Source organism: Brachionichthys hirsutus, chromosome 10 (assembly GCF_040956055.1).
Source record: "Brachionichthys hirsutus isolate HB-005 chromosome 10, CSIRO-AGI_Bhir_v1, whole genome shotgun sequence".
NCBI classification, from domain to species: Eukaryota; Metazoa; Chordata; class Actinopteri; order Lophiiformes; family Brachionichthyidae; genus Brachionichthys; species Brachionichthys hirsutus.
Window position 1 is genome coordinate 2522595 of NC_090906.1, and position 18820 is coordinate 2541414.

The 18820-nt window shown below is 47.8% G+C and overlaps 2 protein-coding genes across 2 annotated transcripts; one reads left to right on the plus strand and one right to left on the minus strand.

Annotated features, from left to right (window-relative positions):
- Positions 1-1481: 1481 nt before the first annotated feature.
- On the plus strand, positions 1482-6785 carry samsn1b (SAM domain, SH3 domain and nuclear localisation signals 1b). The gene is made up of 7 exons (XM_068744252.1): positions 1482-1787; positions 2732-2842; positions 4320-4413; positions 5656-5807; positions 5927-6127; positions 6216-6366; positions 6610-6785. The coding sequence occupies exons 1-7, from the start codon at positions 1482-1484 to the stop codon at positions 6783-6785; spliced, it is 1191 nt and encodes a 396-aa protein (XP_068600353.1).
- A 1599-nt stretch (positions 6786-8384) lies between these two features.
- gdpd5a (glycerophosphodiester phosphodiesterase domain containing 5a) lies at positions 8385-17096 on the minus strand. Its single transcript, XM_068744769.1, has 16 exons — positions 16980-17096; positions 13974-14077; positions 13782-13875; positions 13650-13709; positions 13454-13552; positions 13234-13327; positions 13003-13148; positions 12040-12122; positions 11752-11902; positions 11285-11506; positions 10785-10930; positions 10436-10583; positions 10163-10245; positions 9591-9605; positions 9309-9421; positions 8385-8476 (listed from the first exon to the last, which is right to left on the minus strand). The coding sequence occupies exons 1-16, from the start codon at positions 17094-17096 to the stop codon at positions 8385-8387; spliced, it is 1767 nt and encodes a 588-aa protein (XP_068600870.1).
- Positions 17097-18820: the final 1724 nt, after the last annotated feature.

Below are 18820 nucleotides of genomic sequence, written 5' to 3' on the forward strand. Positions count from 1 at the left end.
ATACTGGCTTTTGTTTCCTGATCTCAGAGTACAGTGAAAGTAAAAAGGAACCATCGGAGGTATGTGAGTTTTATATGTTTATATACTTTTAAACTTTATTTCTTACTTAAAACTAGTGATTATTGAATGCAGTGCTCGTTCTGCAGCTTGCGTTAGCTTTGTCAGCATGATCTGTCATTTCAGGTCGTGCGTGGCGACGTCACCCGTGGATGATGGCACATTCGGTTTGACAAAATCATCACCCTCACACATTTATTTATTTGTTTTGTCTGTTGTTATGACTTTAATGTTGAGTATCTCCAGGCTAACGCTACATTTAAATCATGAAACCTTTTCCTATACAGTCACGTGACCTCATCGTGCCCCCCACCTCTGTTGCAGACAAAGATCTGAACTACTGCTGGATCTCGTCACGTGACGGGACGGACTCGTCTCATCCAATCACAGTCCAGAACGCAGGTAAACGAGTGTGTGGTCCTGAGAGCTGCGGTTATGTGAGACCAAACAGTGTTAAACGAACGGCCTCTTTAGCGTGAGGTGTGACACTTAGCATCCATGCTAATGCCATGATCTGGTGTGTGTGTGTGTTCGTTCTATACAGACGTGTGTACATCTGCCCGTCATTGCTGCAGCCAGCAGACAATCGGTGACTGCACACACCCACACCTACCTGCTCAGGTAAAAACACGTTATCTCATATATCACATTAAAAACTGATGATGGCCGAGCGGTCTAAGGCACTTCATTAAGAGTCTCCCATGGAGGCGTGGGTGAGAATCCCGACTCTGACAGACGTTTTGGGCGACAAGGTGGCATAGTGGGCGTATCTGGGATATGCCCCCGCCTCTCACCTGTAGTCAGCTGGGATTGGCTCCAGTAACACCCGCGATCCGGTGGAGAAAGCAGCTGTAAAACCAAAAAAAATGGATGGATGATTGAAAAGTTTATTTACAACATGTAAATAAAAGGTCTTTTGCACGGGAGGTCAGATCCTACACTCGCTTTAATCTGCTGCGTAATCTTTAATCTGCTTTATAAGGGCCCCGCCTGCTTCACAACACCTGCATTGGTGCTCTGTTTGATGCTTTTCATGCCCACAGCTGAGAGATGATGAGAGAGAGAGAGAGAGATAGAGAGACATCCCAAATGGAGTGCAGGAGCATCCATACCAAAACATGTGCAGTGAATGCGCCTCATTGACAGCCTGCATGGTTTCTTAATTGCAGGCTGGCGAAGCTGCAGCTAATGCAGAAGAATCAGTGCGAGGCACAGGAAGACTAAAGAAGCTGCAGGATGTGGTGCAAACAAAGAAGGGGCATCTGGGTAAAAAAAGGAGGCAGCGCCGAGGGCAGTGGTGAACGACACGCAACCATGTCCTTCAAATGTGTCACATTGGAATCGCTATTATTGACTGTGGTGGTTTCCGTTCATCCTCAGAATCGAGTGACTCCAATTCAGTATTAACCTGTATTGGGCTGGGGATGAAACCAGAGAAGAAGAAGACTCCTGAAACTGCTGAGTCATCACAGGAACAGCAGGAGGACCAGGATTCAGAGGAAGGGGTTTGGAGCCCATTTGAGCGTCCTCAGCCCTGGACTCCCTTCCACCACGCCTGTCACCAGCCTCGCCCCGGACCGGGGGTCTGCAGGGGTGAGGTCTCGTTGCCCTGGGCGACGGAGTCGGAGCGTTTTGAGAGTTTCATATGGGAGCTGGACAACAAACAGTCCGATCCGTCTCCCCCACAAGCGATCAGCTCCGGCACAGATCTGCCGCTCCGGCAAAACACCGTAAGAACAAGCTCACCGTTAGCATCAGAGTCTGACGCCAGGCCGGCGGGCGTTTGGCCACATGAAATGAGTAGTTTGAGGCCGTGGGAAATCCTACAATTCATTCATCAAGCTATTTTAAAGAGCTTTTAATAACACATCATCCCATTAATTTATCTGATGGCTTTATTTCAAATGATGGCCAAGAAGTACATTTATACTTCAGGTGGCGCCAGGTGTGGCCAATCATGTCTCAGGGATGGCTACAATACGCCCCCGCCCCCTGTTTGTAACTCCTCCCAGCCCCCCAAAAAATAGAAATCTAAAGGTTTTGTTTAGTGTATGAATTAAACATGGAAAAAGGGAGGAGGCTAAGCTAAGTCACGTTTCTCAAAATGACTTGCAGTTAGAAATTTAACTCACATTTTGGTTGCGATGGAATTCTAAGAAACTAGTGTGTTAAATGACAGAGAATGTAATCTCGTGTGTTGGAGAGGGAGATCCGTGCGCGTCATCTGTTTGCAGTACCAACAACAATAATAGTTTTTTTTTCCCGTTTCCGTGACGGCGAGGCCTCGAACGGTCAGAGCCAGTGGAACGGACGGAGCGAGTTGGAGACCTAATGAATATATGAATGGCAGGATTTAACCTAATTCATCACACAAACGTAAACAACCAGCCAAGGGTTCAAAATGTGGGGTTGCTGGGGAACACACACACACACACACACACACACACACCTACACACCTACACACACACACACACACACACACACAACGTGTCCATCTGTCACAGGAGACACACATTTTAATCTCTTTTACCAAAACAGTTGACCAGATTCGGGAGATTTGAGGCGCCCAGACAGCCTTTAATGAACCCCCCCCCCCCCCCTTCAATCTCTCCATCCCGGAATCCAGTTTTAATGACTGGCAGCTCTGTTTAATGTGTTGAGTTCTTAAAGCAGGAGCAGAATGGCGATCTAACCGACGCAGAGCCGCAGAGCCGAAAGGTGGAGACCTCTTCAGGCGACGGACGGAAACAGGCGACGGCCACGCTGGAGAAAACGGCCTTCAACGTATGCAAAGCTCTCGCTCCACGGCAGTGTGCATTCAGCGTGGGTCGGACCCGATGACATGCCCCCCTGGTTGAAAGTTGTTGCAGCATGAAAGCGTGCTGCTAAAGAAAGAGGGGGCAGAGCGGTAGAGAGATGGGGGGGGGGGGGTATGGAAACGTCGGTCAGGAATGTGGGCGGAGCTTTACAGGGGTGAGAAGACATTTCTTAGGGATGCGTGAATAATGAATGAGTCGTGATGATTTAACGCACGAGTGAGCGCTGGGTGAATGACGGACCTGCGTTTATCTCGGGCTCCCAGCGACAGCATCCGTGCGTGCAGCTCACTAAAACCGCATCCAAGCCACGTGTGTTTGTCTAAAAATGACATAAAGCCTCCGGAGGGTCCGGATGAGCGTCAGTGAGCTGTCGCATTATGGAAAGAGGTTAAAAGAAGCAATGGCACATTACTGATATCACCTCTGACAGGGGTGGGCAAACCTTTTGACTCGCGGGCCACAATAGGTTCTAAAATTTGAAAGATGGGCCGGACCAAGATCAGATGGATGGAGTATTTGTGTGAGCTGATATAAATGACACATGAAAGCTATTGCATGAAAGGATTTGGCCTTTTACAGGTAGCATTACAGCGAAAAGGTCAAATGAATGAGCTTTAATTATAATAAAATTTAATTTAATGATATAATTTGGACAAGTTTGGCGGGCCGGATTAAAAAGACCGGCGGACAATTTAGTGTAACCAATCCACCTGAGCCGCATGTTTTTGGTGGCGGGAGGAAGCCGGAGAACCCGGAGAGAACCCACGCAGACACGGGGAGAACATGCACAGAATGGCCACAAGTCGGAGACTAACCTGTGACCATCTCGCTGTGAGGCAACAGTGCTTACCACTGCGCCACCGAGCAGTCAGACAGCGGTGTCACAAATTATAATCTTGGCTCATGTGACTAGTCGGCGCGTGGAATTATACAATAGGTTCCGTGCATTCAGTTAAACTTTAATAAATAGAAACATGACATCGTACCTCATGATATTAATGACCATCACCTGCACGCGCCTGCAGGACCTCGTCACATCTAAGACGACAAGTGTAGCCGTGCTAATTGTGTAGCTGCCGGCAGTAACAGCGAGGTGAGTCAGTAAATGAGGGTTGATGCAGATGAGCCAAGGTGTGAAAGTCACTGTTCAGGTTCAGATGTGAGCAGATAGTTGGGGATTAAACTCAGGAAACACCTCCCAGGTTGCCGCTCTCAAAAAGGCAACTGTTTCAGGATTTAATATTTTGCCTTGCCTCTGGCTGCGTGTCCCGGAATAACGTAACGGCGAGCACGAGGAGTCAAACCCAGCGGCTTAGAGCCCTGACTCAGCCGTGTGGTTGGGTGGCTTTCCCTTGGGTTGAAATGACAGCGAGCCAAAAGCGTGTAGGACGCAGAATCAAAATGTGCTTTTGCTTTTTTTTTTTTTTTTTTTTACTGCACAGAACAGAGGCGTGAAAAGACAAGATGGTGATGACGGGCAAGTCAGGAACTCTCTGGAAAGCCTCTACAGCCTCAAGAGTGGGCAAAGCTCCTCGAGTAAGAGCCTCCAGACATTCAGCGTCGCACCACATCCGGATGAACGGTGCAGCCGTTATTCAATAAAGAAAATTCCCAGATTCTGCTATTCAGAAAGGCCAAGGGGTCGGCAACCTAAGACACGCACGTCATACCTGCCACGCGAGGCTATGATGATGATGCGAGGCTGTTTATGATGATGCGAGGCTGTTTATGATGACACGCAGAGAGGATTTATTTGTATTTTTACGTGATCGTGATCGTCACCTGCCCTCGTGGCAGACCAGCCTATCATGTTTTGTTAAGTTCTATTAAGAATACTTTAAAGGACGCTTTCCTATCGACTCCATTAAAGTTATATGTGTTTCCTACACAACACTGATTTATAGACTAGTGTACTATTATACAACGATAAACTAAGCCAGCGGTCCCCAGCCTTTTTCCTGCCACGGCCCGGTTTCATGCTAGACTATTTTTTATGTTATTTTTTGCAGACAGGGGGGTAATTAAATCAAACAAAGAGGAATATAATCTAACCAAGAAACTTTATATTATGCACTTGCAATATTAAACATTTATTACACCAAAATCTACTCATCATAAATTGTAAATAATTGCTTCTATCCTTCATGGTCCAGTTTCTTTTTTTAATGAATTCCAAGTTCTTGTCTTTTAATCCAGGGTTCTTGGTCTCCATGTGCCGAAGATGTTTTGAAGGCAGAGCGGACTTGGTGTGGAGTCAGCTGCAGATAAATACCTGTCTTAAGTCTGACTCTGGTTTGTCTGTTAAAAGACGCTTTCTTTTTCTTGGAGGTCGTCGTCTCCTCTTCCTTCAAGTTGGCTTTTCCCCTTTGAAAATAAGCTCTAAAAGACGCTTGTTTTGTACTAATTTTCACTAGTTTACGGCTGTTGTTTTTAGTAATGTATCATGTGACCAAGAAAATTCACTTGCAAACATTACATTACAGAAAATTGGGTCATTTTTTCAAAATAAAATGTTTAAATTTTTAATCGCTACAACAGAAATTATATAATTTAGTTCTTCTTTCTGTGCGGGCCGGTAATAAATGCCTCGCGGACCGGTACCGTTTTATTAAATAAGTAAGTGTTGGCACTGGCCTTCAGTATATTGTAAAGTGGCATGCGTCACCTACCCCTGCGCTAGGGTAACCCCTGAAAAATCAAAACTCTAAATTAGAAAGAGACAGAAATGGAGGTAAGACTCGCATCCACTGAATACTCTTGAATGTCTTGTTTCCCCAGGTGGAGTCACCAGTGGGTCTGATTGCTCCAGTAACAGAGACAGTCTGAGGCTGGAGGACAATCTGTCCTACACAAGACAATTCTGTGGAAGAGCTAGAGTCCATACGGACAATGTGCCGAGTCCATACGACACCGAGTCCCTCAATCTCAAGGTACGAACGTCTGGAAGGTAAATGGGAATGCTGTGCTATAGCATGGAGCTTTATTGCCCCTAGGAATGGCAGAGGTGAACGTTCTTAAGGATGATGAGTCCTTTTAAACCCTCATTCAGGTGGGAGATGTGATTGAAGTCATCGCCAAGCCCCCCATGGGGATATGGACAGGTATGCTGAACGGCAGGATTGGAAAATTCAAATTTATTTATGTGGATGCGCTGACAGAGGAGAGTCCTGGCACACACGGGGAAACACAAACGCACAAAGTGAGGCAGGCGTCGACAGTCCGGGAGCTGTTAAGGCGCATCGGTCTGGAGGTATCGTGCTTCACCTGGCTGCTTCTTATTCGGGATTCTTAGTGGTCGAGCTGATGAACCGCGTTTCGTTTCCCGCTTCCTTCCCCAGGAGTATTCCTCGTCTCTGCAGCTGAACAGCTATCAAACGGTGGATGACTTGGCGACGCTGAGGGAGCATCACCTGACGGGCCTGCGTGTGACTGATCCGGAGCACCGGCGTCGTCTGCTCGCTGCTGTCGACTCCCTGCAGCAGCTCCTCTGTGAGTAGCAGATGAGCTGTGGCTCATCCAAGGACGCCAACGCGGTGGATTTCTGCGATGTGATAAAACTGACACTTTGATTCAGAAAGGAAAAGTGGAACAACGGCATCACGCCTCAAAGAGATAAGACTGGAGGGATGTTCGGGCCGCAGCTAAAGAGTTATAGCTGTGGAGGATGACTCAGTCCTCATCTATTCCACCCTGACGTCGTACTGCACCCACCCCCTGTTCTCTGCTTCACAGTTGATAGTCGCTTGGAGGCCAACCGGGAGGGCGAGAGCCTGACGATGGAGAAAAACACCTGCCCAAGAGACTCCGGCTGCCACTTGCCTCCGTGTAGCAGCCCTGTTAGCCTCACAGAGGATGCAGGTCTGTCCGGATACCCTCCGGCAGGGGAAGCGACAGCCTCGTGTGGTTGATGCGTTTTTCTCAACGCATATTTTAGGATTTGCGATTCCACAGCTTGCTTTTTATTTCTTGCGCAAGTTCTGATTTGAAGAGCTTTTACCGCTGCTCATTCTCAGCCGCACTGCTGGACGTGTCTTTCCATCAATAAAAGATTTTATGAATCTGTGATATCTACACCACTCTTTTATTGATCCCAATTATTTTAATTACTGTGCATATTTATACTGTTATAAAGTTTGGAACACTTTAGCAGTGAATAAACCCTATTCACCCAATTCATGAGCACTTAACATTAGTGTAACCATAGTAACAAATGAGGCGACACAGAGGCGTGATGTGCTGGCGACGCGTCTGGGGTGTACCCCGCCTTTCACCCGTAGTCAGCTGGGATAAGGCTCCAGCAACACGTAGAGGCAACCGGAATGGCAGCTTTACTACAAGCATTAGCAACGGATTTTAAGATGTTGTACCTCATGCATAAATGACACAGACAGCATATTTACGCTCTCCGCTCCTGGGGGGGTTTCTAAAGGTAATGGAACATTTCACTCATGGGATGGAAGATTATTCTTATTGGTTGAATTAGTGAGACACCACAATCTTCACAGGTAAGACACATGTGAAGAATGTGGTGTCTAAAAAAAATCCATTTCACATCTAGTGCAACGTGCATTGCACGATGTTTATGCTCTGTTAAAAGAGCAAAGTTGGACAAACCATAATTCAACTTGCGCTGCAGACTTTACACAACGAGCTAGTTTTGTCACCTAATGTAACGAAATACAGCTTTTTTTAAATTAGATTTTAGATATAGATATAAATTTAGATACAAATTAGATATAGTACCGGTATTTGATTTTGATTTATGTGTTAGAAATATTCCACCAAAGATGCTGAAAACATTTTACAAAATATATTTTTTATTGAACAGCAGACAAGCCTGCGGGAAAAGAAAATCTGCATTTCTATTATTAAAGACAAAATATAATCTGTTGCATTCTACCAATCCATTAATTTAACAAAAAGGCAGTCATGTGAAAGTTGTAATTACTAATACAGTTAATCAATAATGGCATGTCGAAAAAGAGGCAGAACAGTCATCATGGATACTCAAATCTGCTTTTCACATCGTATCAATAATGAATACAAACAAAATATCGGTTGAAAAAAAATACAAATGTCGAACAAATCATATTTACATCATTTTATGACACAGAACATCAATTTCTTCTGTTATAAAACAACAGTTTTAAATAACACGGAACAACATTGCAGCCTTTATTAACGTGTGACACGGGCGCTCTAACACAACTCCAGCTTCGCCAAGTCATCGGATAAAATGTGTGCATTAATACCAGCCGAATCATCGTATTTGTGAGGGATTTTCCAATTTGTCAGTTATAACCCAGTTTAAAGTAACAACGGCATCGACACAAACCATCAATGTTTAAGTGTCGCAGCCTCACATTGTCTGGTCAAGACATTATATCAGCTGAAAGTGGTTTTAGCGTTGAGGCTGTTGGAGTTAAAAGTGATGACTCTTTGTCGTTAGTTGTGTATCCGTGCTGTCGCTTCCTTGCCGGACCGATTAGCTCGGTAAAGCTGTGGCATTAACGGCCGAGGCCTCCGTGAGAGCATCTCACATCGCCGTTCTCAGGAAACAGGGAGAGCTCCTCGGTACTGCTGACTCCGTTGTTAAGCTCTGGAAAAGTTAAGAAAACATATTGATGATGTCATCATGATGCCCTTGAATGAACAAATGCATATGCACGGCACCGTTAGATCTTAAAAGGATCCCTGACTATAATGGCATGTTAGCTCGATATTATAAAATAATAACCATATGAGTAAAATGCCATAAATATTTTCCATTAGTTACATTTTTGAACAAATGCATTTTGCATGTAGGTAGCCATTATATGCATACCTCTATATTTGCTGTGCGTAGCTAGGGCTGCAACCACTTGACGTCATCAACCCAGAATGCATTGCGCACGTGAAAACATGGCGGCCACCATGTATCAATATATGTTGTTTTATAACTTATAGGAAATGTTTATTTATTTTTGTCAATGTATTTACATAGTATAGGTCTATGGTTGCATGTTTAGACCGATTGGGAAAAACAGTCAGGGTTGGCGCCCCCTAGTGGTCCAAAAATCATAACACGACACTCAGATCAGAAGTATCTTGTCTTACCAGTCGAGTACGTGCGAGCGTGTTGAATTCACGCATGCAAACGTCTGACCAAGAAGAGGAAAGTAAATACTTCCCCTGGCTTTTTTCAGATTTTTCTTTTCCCGGTCAGCATCTGATCTGCCTCATTTGTCTTCTACTTCCTGCTCTTCTCTGTTACATAATGTGTAGTTCAATTCAGGTAAAACTACATTTCCTCCTTGCCTATCCTTAGATCTTAGAAGTCGTGGCGAGGCAAATGAAATTAAACTTTTTCTTTCCCTTTTGATTCATGACAGAAAATATTGCTTGAGGCTTTGATCATTTATTTTGGGGTGTGATTATAGTCAAAGCTGCACCGGAAAATATGAGCTTCTCCTTCATGATGTTGACGTCCCGGCTGGACTGACGCGTCATGGCGCTCAGCATGATATGCTCCGGATTACAGTTCTGCATCCCGCTCATCCTCCACCTGATCCGGAGCACACAACAGCACAAATGATCCTTTAAATGGAACGAACAGCAATGAACAAGAGGTTAAAAAGCACGGGGAATGGAATGGAGTGGGGCCTCAGGCAGAAAAAAAGCACAAGGACGGACAAGGAAGGAGAAGCAAATGCCGAGGCGGTCGCAGCAGTTACCTGATGGTATGATAGCTGACAGGTGCCGGGGGCGGCGGAGGAAGGTTGCATGCAGATCAGGCAGAGAACAAGACAAAGTAAGGATGTCAACGGAGAAAGCCGCCACCCAGAGAGGACACAGAGAGGTTACAGCGCGGAGGACAAACACAGAAACGTTCAAACAGAAGCAGCAGACCAGACCGGATCAGGTCGGATCAGACTCAGAGGGCCGGGAGCCTCTTCACACAAGGGTCAAAGGTCGAGAGTAGCTAAAGAATATCTGACTGATGATGAAATCCTATCTGTGTTCATTAAAGTAGAAATGATGTTTAAGCCTACAGAAAACACGACAAAAAAAAAGCGAATTAAACACTGACATTTAAATATTATTATATTTTAAAGTCATTTATTACATACATTATAATTTAGAGAAAATGAAAAGCTCCAATGAAATGCATGGCAAACAGTCTGAACATGCTTTTAACTCATTGAGTGCCAGCCATTTTCAGCGATATGCTGAGTGCCCCGGTTTTCACGCATTTTCCCCCTCTGACGGGTCGGAGGAGGTGCTGTAGCTACCGGGCAAAACTTACTTCTGAAAACAGAAGATCCCCACGACGACAGCGAGGGAGACCAGATCTGAGGAGATCCAGATGAAGTTGTACGCGCTCCGGCTCTGCAAGACGAGAGAGAGGCGGCAGAGGTCGCCATCAAAGCAACGCCTGCTGGACGGCCGCATTTCAGTCCCGCTCTGTTCTCTAGACCTGCCCGCTAGCCGGGGGGGGGGGTCGTTCTCCGACGCCACGCTGAGCTGGCTCACATCGTGTGTGTGTGTGTGTGTGTGTCAGATGAGAGGAGCTGCTTACCATGAGCCAGATCGGGTAAGGCACCTTTCGGAGGACTTGGGGGGCATCGGAGGACACGGAAGGCACCCCGCTACACCACAGGATGGAGAAGAGCCAGGGCACGTTCACCGGGTAGACGCTCACGCTCACGTTGTTGGCCAGATACTCCCTGAGGAAAGGAACACACAGCCCTTTGTAATGCGAGGATGCTATTCACCGTAGCCACGATGGCGTGAGCGGCTACACGGCAGCTGTAGCGCAAATGGAACCATGCCAACGGAAAAAGCAAGGCGAGCCGAGGAGGCACCGTCAGAGCATAGTAAGTAAGAAGCTAACAGCAGCTACAATTAGCACCTTCCTGCTAGCTTACTGCATGTCGCTACGGCTGGCCTCGCCGTAGCGGAGCGTCAGGCTCGTTATTCCTCGCTGCCTTAGCGCTTCCATCGACAGCTTCTCGTGTGCCGTCTGCTGAAGGCCCCGGACCCTCCCTCTGTCTGTGTCGGGGGTCCACGTCACCTGACACACACACACACACACACACACACGCGCACGACACGGGAAACCAAAATTAAATGTGGATCTGCATGAAAAAAAACCTAAAATACATCAACCTCCGACGACAATTCTAATCCTGTAGGAGACCACGTCAAACTGTATCATCTCTACTGCAAATCCAAATGATAATCTGGGTGTTCGCCGACATTCGTCAGCGACGTCGTTTTACAGTCACTGTATGTTGAGAAATGCCCCCCAGAGGGAACGTCAACGCCCAGGAAAGGTATAGAACTTCTCCTACACGTCAAAATGCAAACAACAAAACATATCCTTCTTTATTAAGTGTGTTGCTATGGAGGGGCCTCCAGTCCTCACCCTCTTTGGGGAGATCCCTGCTTTCTGCACAGCCCACAGTGTGTCCATGAACCAGTTCCGGGAGCGTGGGTGCTCCTGCGGAGGTGTGCGGATGTTGAGCAGTGCCGAGCTGTTGGCCCTGGCCGCCAGACGGAGCATTTCCACCAGACTGCACACCGTCTGATTCCCGATTCTGCTCCGGTCCCTCGCTGTAAGGGTGTCGGCTGTCCAGTAGGGGTCGCTCTGACGGGCACAGGAAGGAGACGGGGCGACGAAAGTCCGTAAATCTCCTCGCTGGTATTATTGGTCAAGCTCAGGAGATAAAATTCTGTCCCCTCTCTGAAGAGGATTTTTGATCTATTACAGAAAACATCTAATTAAAGTAGAAATAGTTTATTCCCCGCTGGAGCATCCTCAAGCACCCCTGTTGGACCCAAAACTCAAGTAACCCCCCCCCCCCCCCCCCCCATCCGACCGGATGGACGTACCTGCAGAAACCACTGGCCTGCGTTTAGAGAGCGGATCTCGGTCCAGTTGAAGAAAGAGGAATCCTCAAACTGTCGGCTTGGAAATATCTTCCTGACGTCTGTGGTTCTTCTCAAGGTGCGGTCCCGCATCAGGAAGGGAACCCCGTCCACACTGCCAGAGAATAAGCAGCTGTGCTTAATTGGTGACAGGAAAAAAATTACCTTGTAAATAAACTATATACAGATATAAAAAGTAACCATCACGTGACTAGCCCAGGAGTGAAAGGAGAGGAGTGTGTGATTGATAACCTGATAGTGACGTCTGCCTGCAGGGAGCTGGCTCCGTGCTGCAGGGCTCTGCCGAAGGACGCCATGGTGTTCTCCGGAGCCAGCTGCAGAGCAGAGACAACAACAGCAGGAATATAAATTGCCTACGCCGCATCTCATTTTCCAGATTGAGAATTAGCCCAAGTATTAAAGAGCAACAATGCTAACCTGGACTGCAAAAAAATAGAAGATTCAAGATTCTTTATTGTCATTATGCTAACATAACACAATTGTGTGAAGGCCCACGGCTAAGGCACACAAAAGAACAAAGAACATACATGCATAAAGATCAGATTATTATTATCGTTTGTTTTTACTCAATTTGTTGTAAAGTATAAAACTAGAAGACGTATGTCGAAATAGAATCTGAGAAAAATGATTTAAATAGTAAAAAAAAGAGAAATAAATAAATAAAATACTTGAAGAAACCAATTATGAGATGCACAAGATTACAAAACATTTGTGGCGTTTGATAGATTATTGTCCACTGATACTCGCGCCATCCATCCATCATACATTTATTTAGACACTTAAAACACAGATCAGCTGAGGGGTGTTGCAGAGTCCCGTTGAGTGATTTGAGTGCATTAGCAGATGTTTGCCTCCAGGGGGCAGTAGAACACATCTCTGAACATCCGTTCACAGTCAGCCCTCTGAAGCAGTGATTGCTCGTTCAGCTGTGAAATTATCTCTTACTGAGCCAAATAACTGCAAGCGCATGTACTGTAGATGGACCCCCCCCCCACACACACACACACACACACACACTGCAGGGTGAAATACCGTGCATTCAACCTTTAATGAAAAATATTTAATCCAGATGGAATTCTGAAGGGGAAATAATATTCTATTCATCGGCAGACTTTTCTGGAGCTGGAGCTGCACACCATCCGTTTGAGCCATTGACTGGATCAGACGGCGACGTCTGGTGGAAAACCGGCTCACCATGGGCGCCCCCCGACGGCCGATGATGTCCGGTCGAGGTCTGAGGCTGTGGCGGTCCATGATGCAGGGGCAGGAGAACAGGAGCGGCGCCAGGTAGAGAGCCAGGAGGAGGAGGATGTAGATCAGCAGCACAATCACCTGGAAAGCTGAAGGGAAGGGTTTTTTCTTTTTGTTTTAAATCCAAAGACGATATATACTGTATATTTGGTAGGAATTAAAGTCAGCATTTACCGGTTCTCTCTCGGCGCATCACATATCCAGCTATTAACCAGCTGATGATGGTGACCGTCAGCAGGGCGGCGAGGTGCAGGAAAGGTGCCGTGGCCTGGAAACAAGGCACAGCGTTGAATGGGAACGGATTCTTCCTAAATACGTGGCAGAGATTTGTGGCTCTCTGCGCACTAATCATGGAATACAAACAAAATGAGAAACACCCGGTTGTGGCTCTAACCTGCAGCGATACGAGCAGGATGTCCCACTCATCGCCCCAAATGTCATCAATGGAGACGACGCCGGAGATGGTGGAGAGCAGCGCAGCCAGCACGCCGATCTGGGCACACGAAACGGAAGAGGGCGAGTTCTGAAGTTATGGCGTTTGTGGAGCAAAAAAAAAAAATGAATACAAAGTCGGACGTGATTCACGGCACCTTGTGAAGCCAGTAGAGGTTCAGCTGCTGGCCCAAGGATACGTGGAACAGTGCTAGAATCTGAGGCAAGATGGAGACGGTTAAACGGGAACCGAGTGACGAGCAGCATGAGCGCCGTTACGGCTTTGTCACCATTAAGAATGCGACGTAGCCGAATCCCACGGTGGTGGACGCCAGGATGGGGATGGTCTCGTCTCGCCATTCCCCAGAGAGGTTGTATACGGACCTGCGGCGTGAACGGGTACGTCGCACATGACAGTTTAGGACGGGTCGGGCCGTGGACGGGCCCGACAGACGAAATGAAGCTCGGAAACGCTGACTCACCAGTTAAACTCGTTGAAATCATTTTGAGCCACCAACCAGAAGTAGGTCCAGAAGAGAAGCAGAAGGAACGAACTGCACAAGAGGAAGAACCACGTGCACTCCCACTGCGAAGGAAAGCACAATCACGGGTTGACCCTTATAAGACAACTTCAAACTGTGAATACTGGACCCTGGGAAGAGTTCAAACGCCCAACGGGGTTAGGTCGGATTCAACCTTCTGTCTTTTGACTTTTCCCCAACTCGGATAGACTCGTATGATGATTCTAAGTCCATTTCTCGTGCAGCATCTCGTTCTTCTTGTAGCTGTGGTTGCTTCCACTGTCCAGACCGTCCAGACCCCCCCCAGAATCTCAAAGCACACATCCTGTCCCACCAGATAAGCCGAAGAGAAGGTCGATACATCCTCTAGAGCGCAGTACCCTGCGCTCCAGGGTAAGTTGGATGAAGCGTGAGACTTTTCAGGCGCTGTGAGGGCAGGAATGGCGCGATGTGGTCTGGCACTACTTTTTCAGGAACCACATTGTCGCGTGAAACGTGACAAATGGATCGGTTAGAGGGAATCATTGCTGCGTCACACAGGCCAAGGTGCCCATCACGTTGAAGACCGTACAATCGGACGTCCAGGCGGCGTCCACCCAGCGGAGGAGGTGCAGAAAGGTACCCGACACCAGACACAGTCAAGTCGGAGTCCACTCTGCGTGCCCAGAATCCATCAAAGTGTCTATTCTTTTGTTCAGTCCTCTGACATGTGGGACACCGGTGCAGAGAGGAGAGCTTGTGCAGCGTTCGGGGACTCTTCCCTTCGGTAGTTAACGGGATTAGGCGTTAATGCCATGCGAGGGGGGGGGAGGGGGGGTGCGGCGTACGATCGGTCGCTCGACAGATCCTGTTGAGCATTGATCAGCTTTACGCCGCACCGTTCCTGGACTCGCGTTTCCAGCCAGAGGCTGCAAGACAATGAGATGCGCAGGCTGGTGTAAGAGCAAACGGCTTCGCTCATGAGCCGTGGAGTTAAAGATTTCACTTCTTGGGAGGGATGGAGGGGACTTGAAATGTCCGAGCTGCACGCTTTGACACAACAGCAGACGTGAGCAAATGACAACGCATACCGAGAGGTCCGGTGGCACAGAACCAAATCATTTTTATCAGGCATTTAGCAGACCGCTGTGTCACTGCTGACCTCATCGTGTGACAAACCTCCACCGGCTCTGTAACCCATCCAACAGGCTGATCCATCCCGGAGGAGGAGGAGGGAGGCGGCCTCAGCAGGACTCTGTTTGATTTAATTCATCTTGCAGCCAAAAAACAAAACCTTCAACCTTTCAAGTACTGACGACAAAAAAAAAAAAAAACTACTGACGACAAACTCTTTGCATCTGGTCGGACACTCAGCAGCCAGACTGTCGGTTACATCTGAGGACGTAACCTGTTGTTAGTCACAATGAGACCAGGCCACACACACGCGCCTGTGTTACAGCGTGAACACAGTAATTCAGACGCTCCTGTACGAGTTCCTGAAGCCTGTGAATGAAGACCGAGGGGGGGGGGGGGGGGGCAGCTGAGTTTGCATTTCTTCCTTCAGTAAATCAGCGACACACATTTGCTAAACGGACTGATTTAGGGCCGAGCCGCCGGGTCCCTGTGATGAAGGCAGCAGCTGGTACCACAGCGGGACGCCTGGCTCCGCTTTACCAACCCACAGGATCTAGCGTTTTTTTTTTTTTCCATAATGGCATCGGTCTGGATTAGCAGCAAGTTAGGATTAAAGTAAAAAGAGAAAAAAATGGACCGACAAGCCTGAAAAACAGACCGACCTTCAGAACCACTAAATGGAAAATAGTTCCTTAAATCCCCGTCATCAGTTTCCCTGGAAACATCAACCGAGAGTCAAATCACAGCGACTCCCCTTTGAAGGAACTTACAGGTTTATCATCAAAGATCTTCGGCCTAACAGGACGGACGACTCTGTTGACTTTAGATCTTATCCATGCACTAGATAATAAATGTAATGTAATGTAATGGCAGCAGGAAGCAAAGCTCTGAAGCAATAATGCAGCGTACGCAGGATGAGAAGCCACCCCAGCGGACGGTAGGTAGAGCAATGCCTATCAGCAGGGCAGCGTCGCACTCGCACGCTGTGTTGAAAAGCACAGATACTATTGATTGAATTCAAACTTAGAAGGTAAACAAATGCATAATGTATGAGTAAAGTACTCCTCAGCGAGTTAAACTCTCTCTCTCTCTCTCTCTCTCTCTCTCTGGTTTTGCTGCTGAGTGAATTAACGTCACTACTTTTCCATCGGTCATGTCTAATCAGTGTTTGTAGTTTTTTGCCGCAGGGGGAACGTGGGCAGGAAGTGAAGACTGGTGATCGGACGGGCTGGAACGGGGGGGGGGGGGGGGAGTATCAGGTGCGCTCCGTGATAGGAGAGTGTCAGCGAGGATGAAGGGAAAGGTCTACAAGACAGTGGTGAGGACAGCCATGATGGACGGCTGAGAGACAGTGGCTCTGAGGAAAAGACAGGAGGCGGAGCTAGAAGTGGAGGAGATGAAGATGCTGAGGTTCTCCTTGGGAGTGATCAGGTTGGATTAGAAACGAAACAATAAGAGGGACAGTGAAGGTTAGACGTTTTGGAGACAAGGTCAGAGAGACCAGACTTCGATGGTTTGGACATGTCCAGAGGAGAGACAGGGACTATATCGGTGGAAGGATGCTGAGGATGGAACTGCAGGGAACAGGACTAGAGGACGACCCAGGAGAAGATACATGGACGTAGTGAGGGAGGACATGAGAGTGGCTGGTGTTGGGGAGGACGATGCAAAGGACAGGGTGAAGTGGAGACAGTTGATTTGTTGCGGTGTCCCCTCAGGGGACAAGAAAAAAGAAAAACAAAAAGCTGCTAGCAAAAGTCAAAATACAAAAAAAATACTGCTATGTTTCATTAGTACACCAATGAAACATCTTACAGAGACATCCTCACTCAATGAGGAGAAGCATCGTCTTACCCAGGAGCTGTCCTCTTGGGAACGCTGGTAGCGTTTCCAGCGGCAACCGTAGACCCCGGTGACAAAGGACAGGAAGGGCTGCTTCTCGTAGACCTGCAAGGGTTGGTGCTTCACCATGCTCCCTCCGCCTCACCGCGCCCCCAGGCTGCGAGCATCCCACACAGGACGGGGGAACCCTGGAGGAGAGCCAAGCGTTACCACAAAGCAAGCCTTGGGTCGGCGCGATCGCGCGATTACGTCCTCCAGTCAACACGCAGGTCGGCGATGCGTGTTTTCAGTCAGCGCGGCAAACATGTTGACGGGCCGGAGACTCGTTTGCAGAAACGGCAACTCTGAGAAGAAGTCGGCGCTCCGTCCGGCAGCGAGTCACGTCTGGGACCGACATAATGACGCGCTGACACGCCAACTGATGCTGAGGAGTCCCGAGGAAGACGAAGCCCTGAGAGTTCTGTGTTTAGCTCCAGACCTATCCTTTTCTTCTTCTCCTCCTATTACACTTTGAACAATGCACATTTTCAGGAAAATAAAGGCCATTAATCCGTCATAATCTGACGTCTCTAAACAGAGACCTGTAGCAGCCGAAGCCGTGTCTGAGTCTCCTCTGGTTCTGTTTCTGGTCCTGTTCTATCGAGGGAAAGAAAGACCTCAAGGGGGGGGGGGGGGGCTGCGTCTCTGATGATAGCCGACCCACTGAGAGTGTTTCCTGGTCAACATTCTTCAAATGCACAATCTGCTCGATTGTTCGTGTCTCTGAGGCGACAAATTACAGCCGGGCGGCTCCAAAAGGTCCACGAATGACGCAACAACGTGTTCTGGTGTTCCTGTTCCTCACGCACAGGAACGCTTTCAGAACCACATTGATCGGATATCGGTTTCACAACAAATATGTGATCTTATAGCAGCTAAAAAATCATAGCAATTAATGAAACATCTAATTAGAAACGTCTGAGGGCTTGGGATGAACTTTTTTTTTATATTATCTGTCTGGAAAATAGAGTGTCTTTAATTTAAAAGAATAAAACTCCTGCTGAGGAGGAGTCGACAGACTTCCCGGTATTCCCATCTCCTAAACAAGCAGCTGGAATTCAGGACCCTTTTTTGTCGCCGTGGCTTCGTGCATCATCAGGTGAACAAGGTAAGGCCACTCCGAGCCGCTCCGCTCTTCTCTTCTCTTCCTGCTTGGCTTCCACATAAACCAGAAAAAGGACGCAGTTCCAGACGGTTTTATATAACCTTCTTTCCCAGCGACTGTAAAACATAGCTTGGGGGGGGGACGCTACGTGTACAAAGGCCAAAGGCAATGCGATATTATCACGGAGGAGATGATTTCCATTTATTCCAGGATTCCCACTAAGAATAGAGGCGTTCGCTCCGGTGGATGTGCAGCACGAGCTGCCGCGGCTCCGGAGGAATGTCTTCGACCAGCTCTGTTTGCAGTCGAGCCGCGGGAAGCGACCGCAGACAGACGGCTCTGAGGAGACGAGACGCAAAATATTTTTTGACCTCTGTGAATGTTTTCGGCTTCGCCTGAAGGAACGATGCATCAGCAGTCAGAGGCTCAGCAGGGCCGGTGGAGCTTGCTTGCAGCTCATTGGCTGCTACGACTCAGGAGAATTAGCTGCTATTGCTACAACGATGGGAACTTGCATCTTCCATTTTACCGTCACATCTAAAAAAAAATGTTTTTATGTGATTTCTAATTGGTTCCTGTCGTTTCTCCCGCGTGATGCACAGAATCCCGATCCCGCTCAGGAGCGGCCTGAGAATCCTGCGTTGTAGTTTAACGCAGGTTCACCTCCAGAATCACGAAGCGCTCGCCGTCCGGCCGCTTTTCAGCCAGC